Source organism: Dicentrarchus labrax, unplaced genomic scaffold (genome assembly GCF_905237075.1).
Source record: "Dicentrarchus labrax unplaced genomic scaffold, dlabrax2021, whole genome shotgun sequence".
Taxonomy (NCBI): Eukaryota; Metazoa; Chordata; class Actinopteri; family Moronidae; genus Dicentrarchus; species Dicentrarchus labrax.
The window spans coordinates 3,760,381-3,779,624 of NW_026136702.1; the positions used below are offsets into that span (position 1 = coordinate 3,760,381).

The window sequence follows — 19,244 nt, forward strand, 5'->3', positions numbered from 1 at the left end:
TGATTACGCCAAGAACAGTTGGCCATGTTTTATTTAAAACTCCCACAGATGTTATAATAATCCATATATCTCACCATGAATACGGTTCGTTAAGAACTGAAAAACAAGATAATGGCAATAATAATTAAAAGGGACAGATGATCTAGCTGGTTTATATTTTGAGGAAGAATTTCTTCCTGTACAGCAGGTAGGCGATGAGCACCCACAGCGCGGTTCCCCACAGGCTTTGGAAGAGCCGCTCCCCGTGGCCTTTCTGGAAATGCATCTCCCAGCTGAACGGGAAGTAGAAACCCAGGAGAGAGTGGCCGACATATACAAAGATTGAGTTCATCCCTAAAGGACGAAAGGAGACACAAACACAAGTTGTTATTGAATAGGACTCCTCTTTTTTTAAAGTATTGGCTGTTTCATCAGCCAGTTCTTGCACAATTATCTGCACATTTTCAAAACAGGTTAGTTTTGATGCATTTTAGGGGAATTATCAATTTATTATTATTATGATTAATATTATTTTATACCATAGCATGCTTTCCAAACATCAAGACCGGTGAAAGAGTAAGAGTAAAAAAGTTGAATCTATTCTTCTACTTGAGTAAATAATGTGTGTACGTTTTCCACCTCTGGTCACACTATAGATTTGTGGAGAAAATGTGAATTTTGGACAAAACAATTATAGGTGCAAATTCAAAATAAACCAAAAATTTACATAAATCAAACACATTTTTACGTTGAGTAAAGAACTGGAATAAATTGCAATTCCAACCTTTACAGAGAAATCAAACCCTTGTAGGACAGTTAATAATAATAATAATAGTAATAATAATAATAGTAATAGTAATATTAACCCCTGTTGAGGCAGAATCCTGAAATACATAAAATAATATGTACTAAATGTTTGTTATAACTAAAGATGAACAGACAGCTAGCCCAGAAGTAGATCCCTTTGCAGCTATAGAGATATATATTAATGACTGCGTTTAATTTTGTGTTTAATTTTTTTGTTTTTAAAATGATTTCTGTAAAACTGGCATTAGCTTAAATTCCTGTTTTCAGAATTACTTTAATGAAACTAGCGAGTGCAGTTACCTCAAAGCATTGTCAAACTTTATTTTTTATTATGAGAATAAGACCCAGGTTGAAAAATATCAGAATTGTCCTTTAAACTTGCTTCAACTGTAAAAAAGGATATAAATACAACACTGATATATTATCTTTAAAGTTGATACGGTAAATACAGCAGCTGCGGAGCAACGTTAACATCATCTGGAGTCATGTTTCTGTAAACCTGGTGAGTGTAAGTTCAATAGCAGCACAATTTATCCACAGTTTTGCTCTCTATGACTTGTGAGTGAAATAATATCTGGCTCTTTAGCTGCTAAATGCTCCACTATGTTCACCAGCTTGTTGCGAACTAGTCTGTGTGAAGCTGGGCAGGTCAGCCCTGTGTACCCCCGCCTCTCGCCCAGCTGGGATCGGCTCCAGCCCCCCCCCCACCTCTGCAACCCTCCAAAGGATAAGCAGATAATGGATGGATGCTGGGCAGGCAGTGTACAGAGGTTGTTGTTTTACAGAGAACTGCTGAAAACAGCTGCTTCTATATGGAAATAACATTAAAGATTGAAACAAAACAATAAAGTTTAGAGCTGGAAAACCAAGGAGTCATGTTATTACCACGTTCAATCATGTTTTTGAAGATATTTTTGGGGCCTTTTAAGCCTTTCTTTTGATAGGACAGGTGAAGATAGGGTGATTATAACCAAAGCATATAGGCTAAACCACTATAATACAGTCAATAAACAGTACCTGGGTATATGAATGGCTGTCCGGGCCACCAGCCCTTCACATCGCTGACAAAGTACATGCCTCCCAGCAGCAGGAAGGAGAAACAGCCCATACACAGCACATAGGACAAAGACCTGGAGAAACAAACCATCAGTAACTCTTCACAACAACAGCAACCTTTCACTCATTCGTTCATTTGGGCGCCACTAAGATGTTAGTAGCACAGCGTGAACAAGGGGTGTAAAAACACCGAGTCTATCAATCCTGTACTGCAGATAAATAACACCCAGGGGTCTCAAGCCAATCCAGCAAACTGCGGGACAGTTTGCTGGATTGGTCTAAAGCATCAGCAGTGGATCCTTGGCACGTGCCCCGTGGAGCGGTGCCAGCCAGCCATGTCCCTGTCTGCTCCTAAGTGCAAGAATGTTTGATGTAATATCATCTGATGTAAAATGGCTGCCTCTTCGCAATGGGCTTTTTTTTATTTTTTATCTCAGCTGAAGTGGGGCCAAAAAGGACTCTTGGCTGGGAGTTAATTACTTCTAGACATCCAGGCAGGGATTCGTACTCAAGAGCTCAATAACCTGCGCATGATGAACTGCCTATAAAAGCCAGGCAGGTAATGGCGAGGGATGAGCGCAGCGTTAGCGGGTGGCCCCTGTGGAACATCATGAAGAATTTGCTTACACATCACAGATGAAATGGTATTCTTCCTGCTGCAACATTAAAATGATTCACATCATATTAAGGGGAATGTGGGAGTGGAACAAATGCACAGGTTGTAAAGTAATCTACGTCTGAGGTAAAAATTTGCTGTATTTCATGCTAAATCATTACAGACATTTATCAAGATGCCTTGTTTTTTCCCAAAAATTTAAAAAATAGGCACATGATAGTTTGGGAGCGGTTAGCCTGAACTGTGGTTATACAGATGATTTTCCCAGAGCCGGGTCTCGTTCCATCACACAGAGCTGGTAACAAAAAAACAAAAAAAAAAACGTGTAGTGAGTGCTTCTGGGGGTAGAGGGGATAAAGCATCCTTTATTTTGCTGGCTGTAAGGAAGAGTGATCATGTTGGGAGGATGTATAACCGCTCCACCTCACACTCCCGACAGCCCGGGTGATTATTTACAGTCGTAGCTGTCGTTAGAGGTAAGTAAACGCGTGTTTTAGCAGCCTTGATTTGTGCCTGTTGGAAACCCATCCTTTCTTTTGTGAGGAAAAGTGGCTGGATTTAGAGGGTCAGGAAGCACTTACCAAAGGTTTTTATTGACAGGTATAAATCCTCCGTCTCGCGTGCACTTAGAAAGGATGGCTGCAGAGATTCCCTGAGGGTGGAAATGAAACAGATTTCAAATCGATGGAGGGCGATAAAGCAAGCTGTATTGGGCTGCTAAAACGTGAGGCAACAGAATCAAGCGAGTCCGGCAGATTAAACGATTATCTGAGAGTCAGATGAACCCAAAGTGTGATCAACCACACAGGAATGTTCTCTTCAGAGAGAGAGACCTACGGAGTCACACCCATCTGAGGCCGAAATGACTCCACAGCCACGATACAACGACCTGTGCGTGATCTGATGATGAACTCTGCGTCAATAAAAGCTTTTATTCTCTCATCTGTTTACCTTTACATGTGATTTAGACACTCGAGGAAACATGTTGTGCTCCACAGACAAACCCAGGGCAGCGGATCGGGATCCAAACATGCTTGTTAGGTGGATATCCATCATGCGTATAGATGACAGAATCGATGGTGTGGAAATAGCCTAGCCGGGGCTGGATTGAGTCTCCAGGCTATGCAGGCAGCAGGATGTGGGATGGGGCTGGTATGTGGGGCAATCGCTCAATTTCAATCTCTCACTTCTGGAGCCTGATCGTTGGACTTTAATTAACTGTTGTTTATTAGGAGGAAGATGCATGGCCGCCCCTCGATATCAATCCGCCTCAGAAATTACACTACAGTGACCTGTGGTGCGAAACCGTGGCTTGTCGTTGACTGTATCAACACTTTTCTGGTTCTTTGTGAACCTTCCTGTGCGTAATATCAATCCTGTGGTTGGGTGCGTGCAGAAATGAGCTCCCTTCCTCCACCGAGGAGACCTGCTAATGTCAAGAGCACATGTCTTGAAACAAGAGGCAGTTCAGCTCTGCTTCCTGCCTCCCCTCTGAGGGCGAAATCGTATTAGAAAAGTCAATATCAAGACCAGGCCAATCACTAAAACTCATTTTGCTTTCTTTGCTGGTGAAAACACTTTGTGGGACTAAGAATAGATCAAAGAAGAAGGCAAAGCAAATATACATCAGCAGAACACGTGGGACGATTATATGCTGTTTTTATATCGTACACATGGTCTGTATCTGCTCCCAGAATCAATAAAAAAAAAGGCCAGATCTCTCTGTCAACCGATGCGACGTGAGAAAATCTATTTAATCGTTATTCTTTATTTCAGTTAACCCGGATTTTAAGTCCTTGTATTGATCCATCACTAAACTCTTTATGATCCTGAATATAACGTCTCTAACAACAACAACACAATCCTTGAGTAGCATCCACATCATCTATTGCAGCATTAACTGGTGAACCATGAGATACAGTGGGAAAAACATAAAAGCCTTAAATGTTTATTTATTTTGTCATGTGTTACTTTATCACTCTGTGCCTCTGGGAGAAGCCAAATGGATCTAATTTATTTCACCTCCCTCCGGTCAGTCGCTCCACAATGATAGTCAATACGATTCAACACCAGGAGGCATAATGGGGAGATTTGTCATTTAAGAATTGAGGTTAATGACATTAAATTCTCACAACAGAATTTCAATTGATTCTCGCAGATATAAGCAGCATTTTTCCAGGTTCACGAACACAAAAAAATGTTCCTTTGCCCCATTCCTCGGCTTATGTTGGATTTAGTGCATTAAACCAGTAGTTCCCAACCTTTTTGTATCATTGAGTAAACTGACACCACAACACACAACAATAACAGTTTGCAACAGCTGATAAACTGTACAATTAACCCAAATAGTGAACTCAATAACTGCAGGAAGTTTGCGTGAAAGCAACAATTCGGATGAATTCTGAGCAGATTATTTCCTGTGAAATAATTACACCAGAGATGAGTTTTACTGTCACTTTTAGGAACTTTTAATGCAATTCTCTGTATTATTTATATTGGTTTTTTGACGATCATACATACTTAATAGTATTTTTTAAATTTTTTTCGACAGATTTTAGGAGTTTTCTTCTTCTTCCCTTGGCTATTGTTGTTTTAACTCTTTGGTTTTCTTAATTACATATTTTTAGCTTTGATTATATCTTAAATTATCATTCAAACTTTAAACATTCAGGTTTCTTCACAGAAACAAATGAAATACTGAGATATAGGCTTAATTAAAGTTGGGAACCAGTGCATTAAAGCTAGCACACAAGATCATCAGGATTACAATACTATTATTTTGTATTTCTGTTTTTGTAATTAATGTTTTTAACGATGCTTTCTTCCTCTAGTGAAACCAGCAGGTTGACATATTTGACTGACTGGAACCAAATTTGGTACATTTGACGCTGATAGTTCCCAGATGATGAATCTAAAAGACTTTAGTGATCCACTGACTTTCCCAATATAGCGCCACCATGAGGTCAGAAATTGTGGTTTTGAGTAAATGGATAGTTGACAGTTTAGTGTACACATTCATGCTTTTATCTAGTGTCTGGCTAACATCATAATTTGTCCAATACTTTGGTTTGTGACTAAATACCTGTTAAACTAATGACATTTCCAATGTCATTGTGAGCATGTTAACATTCAGCTCACTCACAGAGCTGCAAACACGGCTGTGGACTCTCAGTCTTGTATTCTTACATGCTGAGATTTTTTGGGGGGATTTTTTTGTAAAATAAGCTGGAAGAGGAACCATTGCTATTGTGGGCCTGAAAACAATTAAGATATTGCATGAGATATTGGGCTGAACAAATAAAAATTGACGTCACAAATACATAAACAGATGCAGTGATAATATGAAGTTAATGATTTAAATTGTTTCCTTAACTTAAAAACCTTCAGTGTGGTTTCATCACACTGGTCAGTTACACACACCAGTCTCACGGAACCTGATATCTAAAATTGCAGAGAGGATAATATACAACTACATAAACTTAAAGCTAATGGGAACTGTTACTGTTTCTGTGTGTTTTTCTCTGTCTGCGTCTACCGGTCTCCTATTTTCATCCTGCACAGTTTGATTTCAAAGGCTGTGCAGCCAGCTCCACCAGCTCCATCATCGCTCCAGGTCACAGGGCTGCCAGTTCAGGATGTCTGCCTCCGCAGCATGCAGGCTCCTACTAACCCCGTTTAGCAAACGAGCTACATCTCTGCAGCATCCCGTTGTACGTACATGAAAACAGTGGCCAGGCACAGTTCAGCAAAGCCTTTCCACATGCATCTCTGTCAATCTCGTTAGAGCAGACCAACAGCCTCATGTCGCAGGTTTAGAAATGCAAAACGGGCCATCTCGTATAACACTATGCTTCTCCCTGTGGGACACATTCCCCCTCTAAATGAAATAGAGGCCAGCTTGCCTCTTTTTGTGTTTTGAGACCACCCAGAACGAGCACAGATCCAAAACAAATATCACCTCAAATGCTATCGGAGAAGATTCATGAAGAAATTTGCCTTTTTATTCTGGAACCTGTTTCTGTTAAACCACTTCCTCCATACTATCATGTGACTAGTCTGTAATTGTGTGTTGAGAATGCAGGTATATGAATTGATCATGCTCTTCATCAGATGCAAGGACGTGCACAAGGCTGTTGTAGCTGCATAAATACAAGTAGCCCTTAATTGCTAAAGTTAGACCTAATTAAAGTCGCCATATCATCCACACATCCATATTTTTTGTATTATGCTATCACATGAACCAATCATGGCTCGCTAGTTGGTTAACATATAGGCAACAATATAACAGCAATATTGTGTTATATGAAGCATTTGTGACAAGCTGGGCGTTGTCCTGAAGTATATGTGGAGATTTTTATTCACAGGGCATCCCATTGGTTATCCTTTTCACCTGTGGTTGCCCTTTTTTCAGGTTGCAGCTTAACAGCAACTTTAAAACATCTGTGTACAGATGCAGTAGCCTGTAAGTAAAAACTCTTATAATCTAAAACCACATATGAGGCACACAGGCAGTGAGAGACAGTGTGTATCCCCCTGAGGCGCTGGATACCCACGTCTGCCCGGAACCACAGCCACACATGGATGTTGTTTAATTGTACTGAGATCACGCACATGTCCTCTACTAAGCCGCTGCTAATGAATGGCTTCGGCGGCTATGACTAATACCCGAGTGGCTGGAAAACATGTAGCAGGGTTCACCTGCAAGGCGAAGCAAAAACAGCAAGAGCATAAAAGTGCTCAGCTCCGTGTGAGTCATAGGAGCGGGAAGATGTTTTAAGTGATTTTTTGTCTTGGTTTTAAATCATCAATTGACTTTTATACTCATTTTACACCAGCTGTGTTTTTAAAAACCTCCACGTGACGTAACGTACCAGGATGACGGCCCATGCCAGGAATCGACAGAGGATGTGGAAGTTCATCCCCTTGTAGAAAATGATAATTTTCCCAGCCTGTGGAGAAAGGAGGCAGAGATAAGCGCAGTCACCGAAACTCACTCAATCATACATTTAATGAGAAATACCGTGTAAACACCAACAACCGGTGTGTCTATGCATTTGCCCTTGGGTAACTAAATAGGCCTGGGATGTGGATGTCAATGCTGTGTCCCTGACGTGGCGGCCACATTTCTCCTATCCTGTTGAGCCAGATGTGGGATGTTAGTCATCCGCACCCTCTGATTAATTTGGTGTTGATGAATATGTTTCAGCCGAGGACATTAGCATGGGCGAACACAGAGGAGGGCAGCGGACACCTGGTGTGTCGTCTAAGACTCGCTGAGTGAAGGGCTCAGTGCTAACCGCCCACTGGGAATTGAACAATGTGGCTGCTTTTGCACGGCAGCTTCCCACAACACAAATGGTTATAAGTGACACAGTCGCCATCAGAGACTCGGATCTAAAGACCGAAAGCTCTCTCCTCACTTTCTGACAACGTTTTGTCAATAAAGGAGGGCAGCTGTGCTCCTACAATGAGGCGGGAAAGAGTCTTTCACATAACCTTCATTTAAGTACAGAGTTAAGTTTAGTCTCACTATATACATACTTATGTTTTTTCTTTAAGGTCCAGGTTGAAAAACACCAAAGTTACCCTTTAAATTGAGTAATTGTACAAAATTCAGATCAATTCATAGTTACATATGGCTTTGATTGATTTCTGTCTCAAAATTTATTTAAAAAAAAATCAGTTTTCTGAATCTGATGATTGATCAGCGAGCTAGTTTGGTTCCATGGGAATAAAAGAAGCTTCGCTCTGGGCCAATCAGAGACGAGTATTGTGAGGACGTAAGGGGAAGTTCACATAAATCACAGAAAAACATACAATATTACAATTACTATTACATTATTTATTTTTAGTGGCATGAAATTTCAATGTTTCTCAATGGAGGTAGAAGTAGAATTTGTTTTATTAAAATAAAGCAAAAACCAACATATCTTTCCAGAAACTTCCCAGGTTGCTTCCTGGCAACAGTTTTTAGTGGAACTACTTTGTATTTAACATTGATTCCTTATGAAAATGACAGTTTCTGGTGGAGTTTTTTAAATGTGAATTTAAAATGAGCATCACAAATGAAAATATCAGATGAAATAAAACAAAAAAAGCTTGACTTTAACCTTTAATTTAACCAGTAAATAACATTTTAACTAAGCCTAACTATATATTTGCAAAATACAGTATCATGAAGAACATTACGTCCTATTCCAAGCAAAAGGAAACTTGAAACTAAATAATGACAGCAGAATAATACGGACACTTTATAGGAAGTATTAGAAATACTCTTGTACCACTTGTTGAATCATACAGGAGAAATAAATGATCCATCTTACCTGCATCCCCAGGAATCCCATGACAATGGAGTTGATTGTACCCAGAAGCCCCTCTGGGTCAAAAGGCTGCGTGGTGCGATACATTTCCTGGAAAAAGCAACGTAAACAAAAAGGACCAGAAATGTTGTTTTAATGGTTTTAATTAAAAACCGATTAATTAATGAATGAGGTGTGAAAAAGATCTTACTTTGCATGTCGGGTATCGGTACATGTTATCACCAAACATCCATCTATCAACGTATCCTGCCGCGCCTCCAGTGCAGTTTGGGTAAAGACCGTTATCACCGATTCCACCGGCTCCCAAATACCCTCTGATAAACAAACAATACAGTATAATCAGTAATAAAGAATAAGGTTTTTCTAATCATGTCTTGTTTTTAAGTCTTGGTTGAGATTCGTTTTCTACCACACATCCTTCAGATGTTGGAAAAAAACACAAGCGCTGTGGGGAAAAAGTGCTCCTGTTGGAACTCACAGTATTCAAACACTGACAGGGTCACAGAAAAGGGAGAAAAAACCCACACAAAAAGCAGCACCGAGCAGAAGACACAGAGCGAGGAAGATGGATCCTCTGCCTCGGCTCCTCTTATTGCACATGACAGACTGAGATTGGCTAATTATGCCCTCTGAAGCATCCACCACAGGCCCATAAATCACGGCGGTTCATAACACCAGCAACACAAGGTGCACACTAACACCTCTACTGCTGGAGATTACCTCAGCATGGAGGGGAAATGTACACTTTTAGCATATGTGTACAGTAATGCTCGGACTTACGTGGGGCAGTTGGGTACAGGCATGAGGAAAGTGATGCAGAGCCACAGGGTCTCCAGCAGGATGATAATCAACCACTGTGGCCAATAAAGGACCACATCCTGGACGGGGTTCCACCAGTGATGCTGTAAATGAATCACAATAATGGTAAATAAAGTTTAAGTAAGGTTTTTCTAAGATTAAACTTTATTTTGGTGTGTGTTTGCCCAGTTTTTCCTGCAGTAAGGAAAAGAAACACAACACAAAACAACAAAAATGGACCCAGGAATCCAAAGTGCGCGCAGCAAATTAGCTAAGTGTGTTTTCAGGTTGGACTTCTTTAACATTTTATTTTACCCCCGGTGTGTAATGACAGACTAAAGTGAACTTGACAGAGCTGCTCACCGCTCTCAGTGGGATTTCTTTCTGGCCCCAGAAAGTCTGCAGGACAGAGAGAACAAAGTAGGTGAAGGCCAGACGCTGCAGCACTCCAGGGATCCTCAGCCAGGACCAGGACACTGGAACACAACAACAACACACATGAACCCCTCATGTAATGATGAATACATCCAACTCATCTACAAGTACAGATTTAACTCAGTGGTTTAAAGCAAATTCTGCTGATTTGAGAAAATAATAAATCCGGAAATTGACAATACTGAAACATCTTCTTAATCATTCCACTACATCCAGAAGGAGGATGATGGACAGTGCTGGGAGAGGGTGTCAGCCCTCAGGATGTAGACACGTCAAGAACGTGGCAAGCTAATCAAAGATTCCCAGTTATCTCCCGGTCTCGACAAATTGGGGAGGATAGGATTGGCTCCTGGTTGAGAGATTGATGGTAATCTACACATTAGTTAATTGAAAACCTCTTTGCCGTACAAAGTGCTGTAAAAAAGAAGTGTAATCCCATTCATTGATCTGGACAAATCAAATAAGAGGCGGAAATCTCTCTTTCACAGGAAAAGAGGAAGCTCTTACTTATGACACATTTGTTAAATCTGCAGGTCACACCCCCACCAAGATAATTTAGTCTATCTGTCCCCCCACATAATTGTCACTTAAATAAAAATCAACCTGAAAGTCACAGTTTTTTTTTTAAAGGTACTGAACTGCAGGAAATATCCTTTGTTTCACTTTATGATCAATTTATGTAGGTTTTTTTTTGTGTGAAACTGAGACCCTTTCTGACGTTCAATATCATTTATGAAGCGAAAGCACTGCTGTCTGCTTCCCATCTCTGAGCACTTTAAGTGATATATTGAATAAAATAATGATTCTATGGTGGAAGTGAATAAAGCCATCAGAAAGTAGAGCAAATAGCTGAACCAAGAACTTTTTAAAAAGAGGGTTTTATTTGAAAATCCTCTGAAGGCAACAGTGGGGGTTTTGAATCTGACTTTCTGAGCTCATCTACATCTGACTGATCTTTTCTTGTCAACTTCTCACCATCTAAAAAATAATAATCTTTAAGCAAAAGAATATTTTTACATATCAAAAATGTTTTTAGTTTCCCTATTTTTGAGTTTTACCTATTGACATCCATTAACTCAAGTTCTTTATAATCTAAAACCAACAAACTGGTGTCTTTAAACGTTCAATGTGTTATTTCTGCTGCTATGCGGTCTCTCAGATTAAAACAATAACATAAGAAGAAGTTTGGTGACATTGTGAAGGTTGTTATCTTCACCTTCATTACGTCATTGTAGTCAGCTTCTCCTGGGAGCCCATTTATCTGCAGAGGTCTCGTCCTCTCAGAAATAAATCCAGTAAAAACACTGAATAAATCTGTGTGGAGGGGCTGCAAGCCGAGCTGCTCCTAACGTTAGCTCAGCTTGTTTCTCTGATAACTTAAGATCCAGACTTCTGATGACGAAAATCCTTCATCCAGTTCAAATCTAGAGTTAAAAGATCATCAAGTGTATCTTAAAAAGTGTGAAGTGTTATTCAAGTGTGGCCTAAAACTATCTAACTAACAGCGTTACCACAATAAAAAGACAGAGTTTTAACATGTTGGAAACATTTTGGATAATGTAAGTACACAACTCAACTACATATATAACATAGGTCCAGGGTTTTTTTAATGCGGAGATGCTACATCTAATATCTTTAACTGAAATAACTAAAATTGGAGTTTCAAGGTCTTTTGAACACGGCTATAACTATAATCTGGACACCCAACCGTTGGCAGCGTTTATTTAAAATGACTCATAGTTGATGTCAAAGGTTAACACTTTCTTTTGTCTCGTCTGACATTGAAACGGTCCAACATATTGAGCTGATGTGACTCCATTCTCTTATTAGATCAAACCCTGGTAGTGAACTGCCGAGGACGTCCTTGGAGACAAAGGGCGAAGCTGCAGTTTATGGTAAAAGTCACTGTGCTGTTATGATCAGCTCGAGCAGCAGCAGCAGCAGCAGCAGCCTCCACAGCAGCTGCACGAAGGCTGAAGGCTGTAACACTATCTGTTTGTAATTGTCCATTACCACAGCGGTTGTTTTTGCTCAATCTGCCTCTGTTAAACGTCCCCTGGTGCTGGATTTTGAGACTGCACACACACAATAACAATATTTTTGTTAACCCAGTTACACAGACATCCACCCAGGAAAGTCCATTAGTGCTGGGGATGGCTAATGTGTGAAGGGCGCCCTGTGCATCCCCAGGTGGACGATGAAATGGGGATTTTTCAGCCTGCTTCCCCTCCTTTAACTCCCCCCCCACACACACACACACACACACACACACACATACACACAGACCTGCAGCTTTGGCTTTTATCACAAATCTAAAAACACATATTACATCGTGGTATTTGACTTTCAGTATTGTATTTTGTTCCATTAGCCATCACGTGGAACATATTTTGCACCTACGTGGTCCGTCTCTTGGAGAGTAGTTGAGGAAGCAGAAGCCGAGCATCAGGAGGACGACTGTTCTCCAGGTGACTTTACGCAGCAGCTGCAGGCGGCTAACTCCTCTCCTCTGCATGGATCTGAAAGCCAACACCACCGAGGTCCCAATAATGAACACAAACCTGGAAGAAACAATAGTGTTAAGCTATTAAAAAACACACATATATGTGTACACAAATATGTATATTAGTGTGCATTAAAATGAGACCTACCAAGGCATGACAAGATCTGCCACAGTGAGACCTGCAACAACACCAGAGGCATAAATTAATATCAATACACACACAGATACTTGAATTTGATGCCAGAGTTCACATTTGTTGCCCTTTTTCTAATCTCTTCAATCCAAAAGGCGTACAAGGTGAATTAAGAACAATGTAATGTCCTTAAACTGCTGTTTCTGTCATTAACTTTCCATTTTGAATAAAAGGTGTGATTAATAAATATCTACAGTCCTGTGACAGCAGTGGCCCTGCAGCAAAAAGAAGATTAATAAAACCACCCCTGAAATCAATACACCCTTGTAGATGTGGCAAATAGGTTATTATAAAATTTTAAATTGAGAACACCCCTAAAAGATGACACAGATTTCATAAAGGTTGCAGGGACATTTTTGCAAAGAGAAAAGGGATTCAACTGTCCTCTGTGGGTCAGAGATGCCTTGCTCCAGGACACCTCAGGAGTGGCTGCAGCAGGAGGAGAGTACTTCTTCACCGTCCCCTCCCATATTCTCCCAGCTGTCGTTTAAAAACACTCATCCCTCCTCCTTCTCGTCTCCTCCCTGGTTGTTAATAACAATAAAAACGTATGGATCGTGCCTTTGATTCAGCGTCCTGTGTGTGTGTGTGTGTGTGTGTGTGTGTGTGTGTGTGTGTGTGTGTGTGTGTGTGTGTGTGTGTGTGTGTGTGTTCGGTTCGAGGCTGCATTCATCATAATTAGTGACAACAGGTCAGAAAAATGCAGCAGACACGGTGAGGAGAGGGCCGCCATTGAATAATTGCCTTGAGTTCACACATTCATTTCATATGTGGCTTCATGTGAAGGAAGGAGGACATTAATATTAGAAGTATCTGCTCCTCCCATACAAACAGACTGACCACTGTTGGAGCACAGGTTGTACTGTACAAGCTGTGGTGTAACTGTCTTATACTTCACTTAACCGTTCCACGGTGCATGTTGGAAGAACCAGTAGCCTCCTCCACCGTAGTTCACAAACACCATCACTGTCAGGGCAAACCTATAAATACAGAACAATGAGTCAGCACTATTAGTGCATTAACCTTCCTGCAGTAGAGCGAGTGACAGTGTGGGACAGTAACTAGGCATTACTAGTAATAATGTTACAGTAATGATGTTAATTTGGCTTGGAGAGTAACATGTAACTGAGTCAGGTAATCAGGATACTGTAATCCATTAAAGTTACAGAAAAAAAATGACAATCAGACTACAGTTAGTAAAAATGGGGATTATTCAACAGGATTACAATTTTAAAAGACATTGTTTTTTCTTTAAAAACAAAGCAAAAACTTTTTTTTTTGTTTTATAGAATAATCTTTGGTGTTGAGGTAATCCAAAAGTAATGGAAAGTAATCAGATTATGTTACTGACTACATCTTTTAACAGGTAATTTTTAAAAGTAACCCTCCTAACCCTGTTAGTTACTAATATATTACAGTTACCCCCCTCAAAAACAATAACTAGTTACAACATTACTTTCGTTGTCACCCTCCTACTGATTTGAAATCCAACAATCCAATCACATCCTTGGATTCATTTTTGTAATCGTGAAGCAGGAAACTAATTTGGATGATGGAAACATTCAGCAACTGGAAATATTCCCATTGCTTTGATTTCAACAAATAAAACTGTATTTTCAGGAGAATTATGCAACAGCCATTTTGTGTGGAGTAGCAGAAAAGTAATATAACTATTAGTGTAACCAATTACTGTTAGCAGGGAGTAATTAGTAAAGTAATAATATTACTTTTGAAAGGGATGTCAATCAGATTTATACAATATTAAATGGTCACTAAATCTCAGCCTTTCTGGTTACAGGTTACAAACATCTTTTTAAAATACAAAAATGTGAAATTATTGGTTATCTTATTGATATCAGCCATTAGAAACAGGTGATTATAGGTTATCGCATTGTAAAAAAGTCATATTTTGAGTAATGAGCCCTACGCTGGTCTAATAACTACATGAAATACAGAATAAAACATTAACATCTAACTAGTTTTTCGTCTAACTAATACATCTGATACAATATGAACTTTTGAATTCATGTTAAAGAGGCCTGGAGGAGGGGGGCCTTTTATTGTGTCACACTCCAAATGCAAGGTAATGCAATCTAAGCATTATGAATCACTCAGGAAATGAACACTTGTCCTCTGGATCTCCTCAAGCAGGAGTGCTGACTAAAGACTTTGCGTCTAATATATGATACACTTTATACTTTAGCACTGGCCAAGGCTGCTGAAAAACTACAGCACACGTGATGGAGTGCTTCACTGAATCAGACATTGGAGGGAAAAGAAGGTGTGTTGCGTTGCATGTCAGAAAATGGACCATTACGCAACACAAACTTGCGGGGGAATGTAAAATGGTTGCAAGCGGCCACAGAATCCTTTCACCATCCGTAAAACACTTGAATTTATGCTTCTGATTCATGTTTTATTTATTAAAAACAAAACCAAAAAAAGGAGCCCGAACAAGATTAGGACAACCTCTAAGAACAAGGCTGTCTGATAAGGCGCAGTGTATCTCCCTCTGCCTCCTCTTGTTTTTCTGCCTAGATTCAATTAAGAGGTGCACCAAAGCCATTACTGCTCTTTTAGCCACAACCTGCTGATACAAGATTTTAATCGGTCACTATCATCTCAAAAGGGCTATTAAAGCAGAGTAAACCCTGCTGCATGTGTCCACTTTCTCTCTCTCACGCACACACACGCTGGCTATCATTTAAATTTTGGCGAACGTATCCATTAGTCGCCATAGTGACAAAGACAGAGGTTAAATCACTAGCCAGATGAGACCAGGTGAAAATCACTGCAATATCAGGACTTATTGGCCATCTGTTTAATCAAAACACCCTGAGTGTCTCACACACACACACACACACACACACACACACACACACACACACACACACACAGTGTCTGCAAATTATGATTAAGAGAAAGTGCTTAATTAAATATGATGTGTACTGAGATCTCTTTTTTTTTTTTATGTTGCACCAGCGTTAATGCAAGATAATGTCCAGGCTGAAGCACCGCAGGCGTGTTCCTTGGTTCCTAATCAGGTTGAAGTTGTAAATATCCCCCGTGAATCTCTCTACTGAACATTCGTCACTTCAGTAATAGACTTAACTCACGTCTGGGAATCAGTATTCGTGATTTATAGCTAACACATTACAGATAGACGTGTCTTTCTTGCAGCGGTGACAACTGGTTATGACTCGCTGATAGACGCTTATGGACTTCTTTGATTTGAATCACTGTACATGCATTGCCAATTAGAGTGTTAGCTTAGTACATTTCCACCCCCACCGCACCGTTGCAAATGGACAGTTAGACTCTATCACTGCAGAGTATTGAGTTACCTGCTGTGCATGGACATATCAAGTACACGGACACCCAATCTAGTCATAATAAATTACTACTTGAGTGGACATGCCAAGGTTCTTTCTTTTTGTGTGTGGTTAAACTTTGGAGCCTAGTCAAAATAAGGCACAGAATGAGTCAGCCACCTGGTGTTAAATGGAACTGACAAACCATTGTTTTGCTCTAATAGTTGTTCCCTCGGTTGTACGGCTCCGCTGACTACTGACGGTGCGATTTTCAACAGTAAGGAAACGGGCGACAGGCTTTTAGCACTGCGGCACAAGATTAAAATCCAAATCCTTTTAGAAAAATTAACGTGCAACCGTAGCCTACTGTTCTCTGTATATCATGTCAGTGAGGCCCTGAGCAATGATCAGGAAAAAACCTTTCGGCTCGGAAGAAAAGGCTTTTGCCTTCAGAAATGTCTCAGCATTTATGGCAGATGACTGATGTGTCTGTTCTCTGTAGAAAGTTGTTACTTATCAGGCGCATGGATCATAAGTCACAGGGGCTGAGGAGGCACACGCAGCGTTAATCTTGAGCCCTGAGTCACAGTTTGATTAAGTGTGTTGTCAGGTTTGAGAATTTCCAGTATTACCAATCAGGACATCAATATTCCACAAGTATCTGTAACCCCAGACTGACACTTCAGCTAATAAGATTGAACAGGACTGCGGCAGGAAGTGTAACTGGAAATGAAATCGAAATGTATCCTTCCCTTGAACCTTTGCAAATCCTTATGTAAATGTACTCAACCAATTCAGCTCGAACTATGTGGTATTTTGAATTCAGACCATATGCACGGTGGTTTTTCAGATGGCTTTTCATCCAAAAGGAAGCCACAGATGGAAAAGATGCCAGTCGTCTGTTGGATGCTGCGTCTGTGCTGCTGGATTTCCTCTCGCTCTCCATTTTGGCAGGAGATCTATGGCTGTGTGGATGTGTGCTGATATGTTGACGGTATTATTACATCAATTATTTGGCAAGGGGGAGGTCAAAGCCACACCAGCATCCTGTTTCCAGAGAGGCGTGCTTTGTGTCTACCCCCAGGCCACAATTAAGGCGAGCAGGGAGCCCAGATTCAATCACATGCATCACTCCTGTCCAACAGAAACACACTGTTCCAAACCCGAGACGCACTGATATCAGAAATCATGCCCTAAGCTATACCGCCTGATAACAAAAGCTTGGGGGAGCATGTGGCCAGACTGTGACCCCTGTAATTATTCATTATGCTGGGGCCCTGTAGATCTTCATCATGCCTCAGACTGCTCTAAAAAGAATTAACATGTGAACGAGCAGCATGTGGTGATAGACTGATAAACAGGATGGTTGTTGATGGCGTACATACCCTCGGAAAGTGTCCAGTGAGCGCAGACGTGCCGGTTTTGCTTTGGTGGTATTATGCTCGGCTTCAGAAGCATGTATTTCCTGTAGAAACAATCAGGGCATAGACAAAATAATATCAGAACTTTGGCTTTTAAGTAACTGAACACCAGGTTGAATGGCAAGTAGTAACACTTGTTAACTCACTATATGTGGCTATTGTATGTTTATTGTTTCACCTTTGGCCAGTTGGGGGCAGTAGAACAAAGTGTAAACACAACAGTGATCGCCTCATAAAGCTGACAAGGCAACCGTATTCGCAAAATCTAGCCTAATCACACATCTAGGAGAGATGGAGCAGCATTAGAGTTCATTTGCAATCGTGTTTCTGGGCGCCTGATGAATACAAATCCAGTATTGACTCTACTTTTAGGTTCGTTTTGGTCTCCACCAAGAAAAATATTTGGTTCTTTAGCTGCTAGATGTTCACCAGCTTGCAGGAAGTGAACAGCGTGTTTATTAGAGCTTTATTGATCAAAACTGCAGGTTGACGAGAACAGAAGCACTGAACCGAAACAGTAAAAACCAAAACAATTAGCTAAAAGACACTAAAACCCATCTGTAGTGCTGAGGGGAACTGCAGTCTGTTTCTCTCTACGATTGAGCCATTTCACATTACATGTAGTCATCTGATTAATATAAACATAGTGATCAGTGCAGCTTAGACAAAGCTGAATTATTTAGTCTTTCATGAGCCCTCTTAGTTGCCTCGTGTTGTTTTGTACTTTAAGCGCTGATTACAAGACCTCTTTTATAGCTCACAAGTTCTGCTAATTGGCATCAAGTTTAAAATGGCCCTCTTATGAAGCAGTGATTAATTATAATTACGTTAAAGTTCTCTCTCTGGAAGAGGTCACACATTTTGTTCTACTTGCTGTGCTATGAAAAAGTGGAGAGGTTGAAACAGAGGACGCATTTAGAAAAACATAATAGCAACAGTATTGTATAGATACTTACAGCAACCACAGAAATATATATGTATTATATATTTATGTAATGCTTTGTTTGAAGATTTTACGTAACTATTATTGTTCCGAGATGTAAAAATGTTGACAAAACCAAAAATCTAAATTGCCACATGGGTCAGAACTCCTCAACATGATTTCAGGCATCTCTCTGTTCTGTCATCCTCCGCGCTGTGTGGTGGCGCCTCCTTTTTCCTCCTCTCTGTGAAGGCAGCATTGAGACGACTCTGGCCTGTTGCCCTCTCAGTTGGATTAGCCTGACTCACTGGCCTCCATGCAGCAGTTTAAAGAGCCAGAGCAGGAAGACACCAGCACTAATATGTTATGATGGATCTACATGCCATCCAGGCAGCATATGGAAGACAGAGACATCTTGCTTGGACGAATAAGAGGAGCCATTCATGCTCACCAAAAATACACAGCGGGTCTTGCCATCAAGCAAGATGATTGGTCGGATACGACGCCTTATCGCTTCCATGTAATTCTGCTGTACAATTGGCTCTGCTAACATTTGTATCAATCATTCCATTAGTGTCTCCCAAATGGCTTGATGACTGGAGTCTCAGAGCAATTTTGGTATGCATCTCAGGCTGCGTAGTCGGCCAATGAAAATAATGCAATGTAACTGTTGGATCGAGGCAACGCTGACTTTTGCTTACAAAGAAACAATCATTTACTGCAGTGAAGAAATAAAACTTCTCTCTTCTTCTCTTCTAAATGCTTTTATTTCTGAGAATTTCAGCAATCAAGACACCAAACAAACAAACAAAAAAAAAAGGGTTTAATGAGGTTTTAATGCTGCATCTTAAAGACCTTGACATGTTTAGTATGTCAATGAGAT

The 19,244-nt window shown here is 40.4% G+C and overlaps 1 protein-coding gene across 3 annotated transcripts in view; it reads right to left on the reverse strand.

Moving 5' to 3' along the window:
• Positions 1–19,244, reverse strand: part of si:dkey-192p21.6 (uncharacterized protein LOC565246 homolog) — a 26,886-nt gene continuing 7,642 nt past the window's right edge. For all 3 annotated transcript variants that reach the window (XM_051418696.1, XM_051418689.1, XM_051418702.1), the window contains 12 exons: positions 17,404–17,483; positions 13,611–13,687; positions 12,663–12,693; positions 12,412–12,572; positions 9,940–10,052; positions 9,559–9,680; positions 8,969–9,092; positions 8,782–8,868; positions 7,330–7,407; positions 3,040–3,110; positions 1,804–1,916; positions 1–333 (listed from right to left, as the gene is read on the reverse strand). In XM_051418696.1, coding sequence (XP_051274656.1) covers positions 152–333; positions 1,804–1,916; positions 3,040–3,110; positions 7,330–7,407; positions 8,782–8,868; positions 8,969–9,092; positions 9,559–9,680; positions 9,940–10,052; positions 12,412–12,572; positions 12,663–12,693; positions 13,611–13,687; positions 17,404–17,483 — 1,239 coding nt within the window. In that variant the 3' untranslated portion in view covers positions 1–151. The remainder of the gene's footprint in view (positions 334–1,803; positions 1,917–3,039; positions 3,111–7,329; positions 7,408–8,781; positions 8,869–8,968; positions 9,093–9,558; positions 9,681–9,939; positions 10,053–12,411; positions 12,573–12,662; positions 12,694–13,610; positions 13,688–17,403; positions 17,484–19,244) is intronic.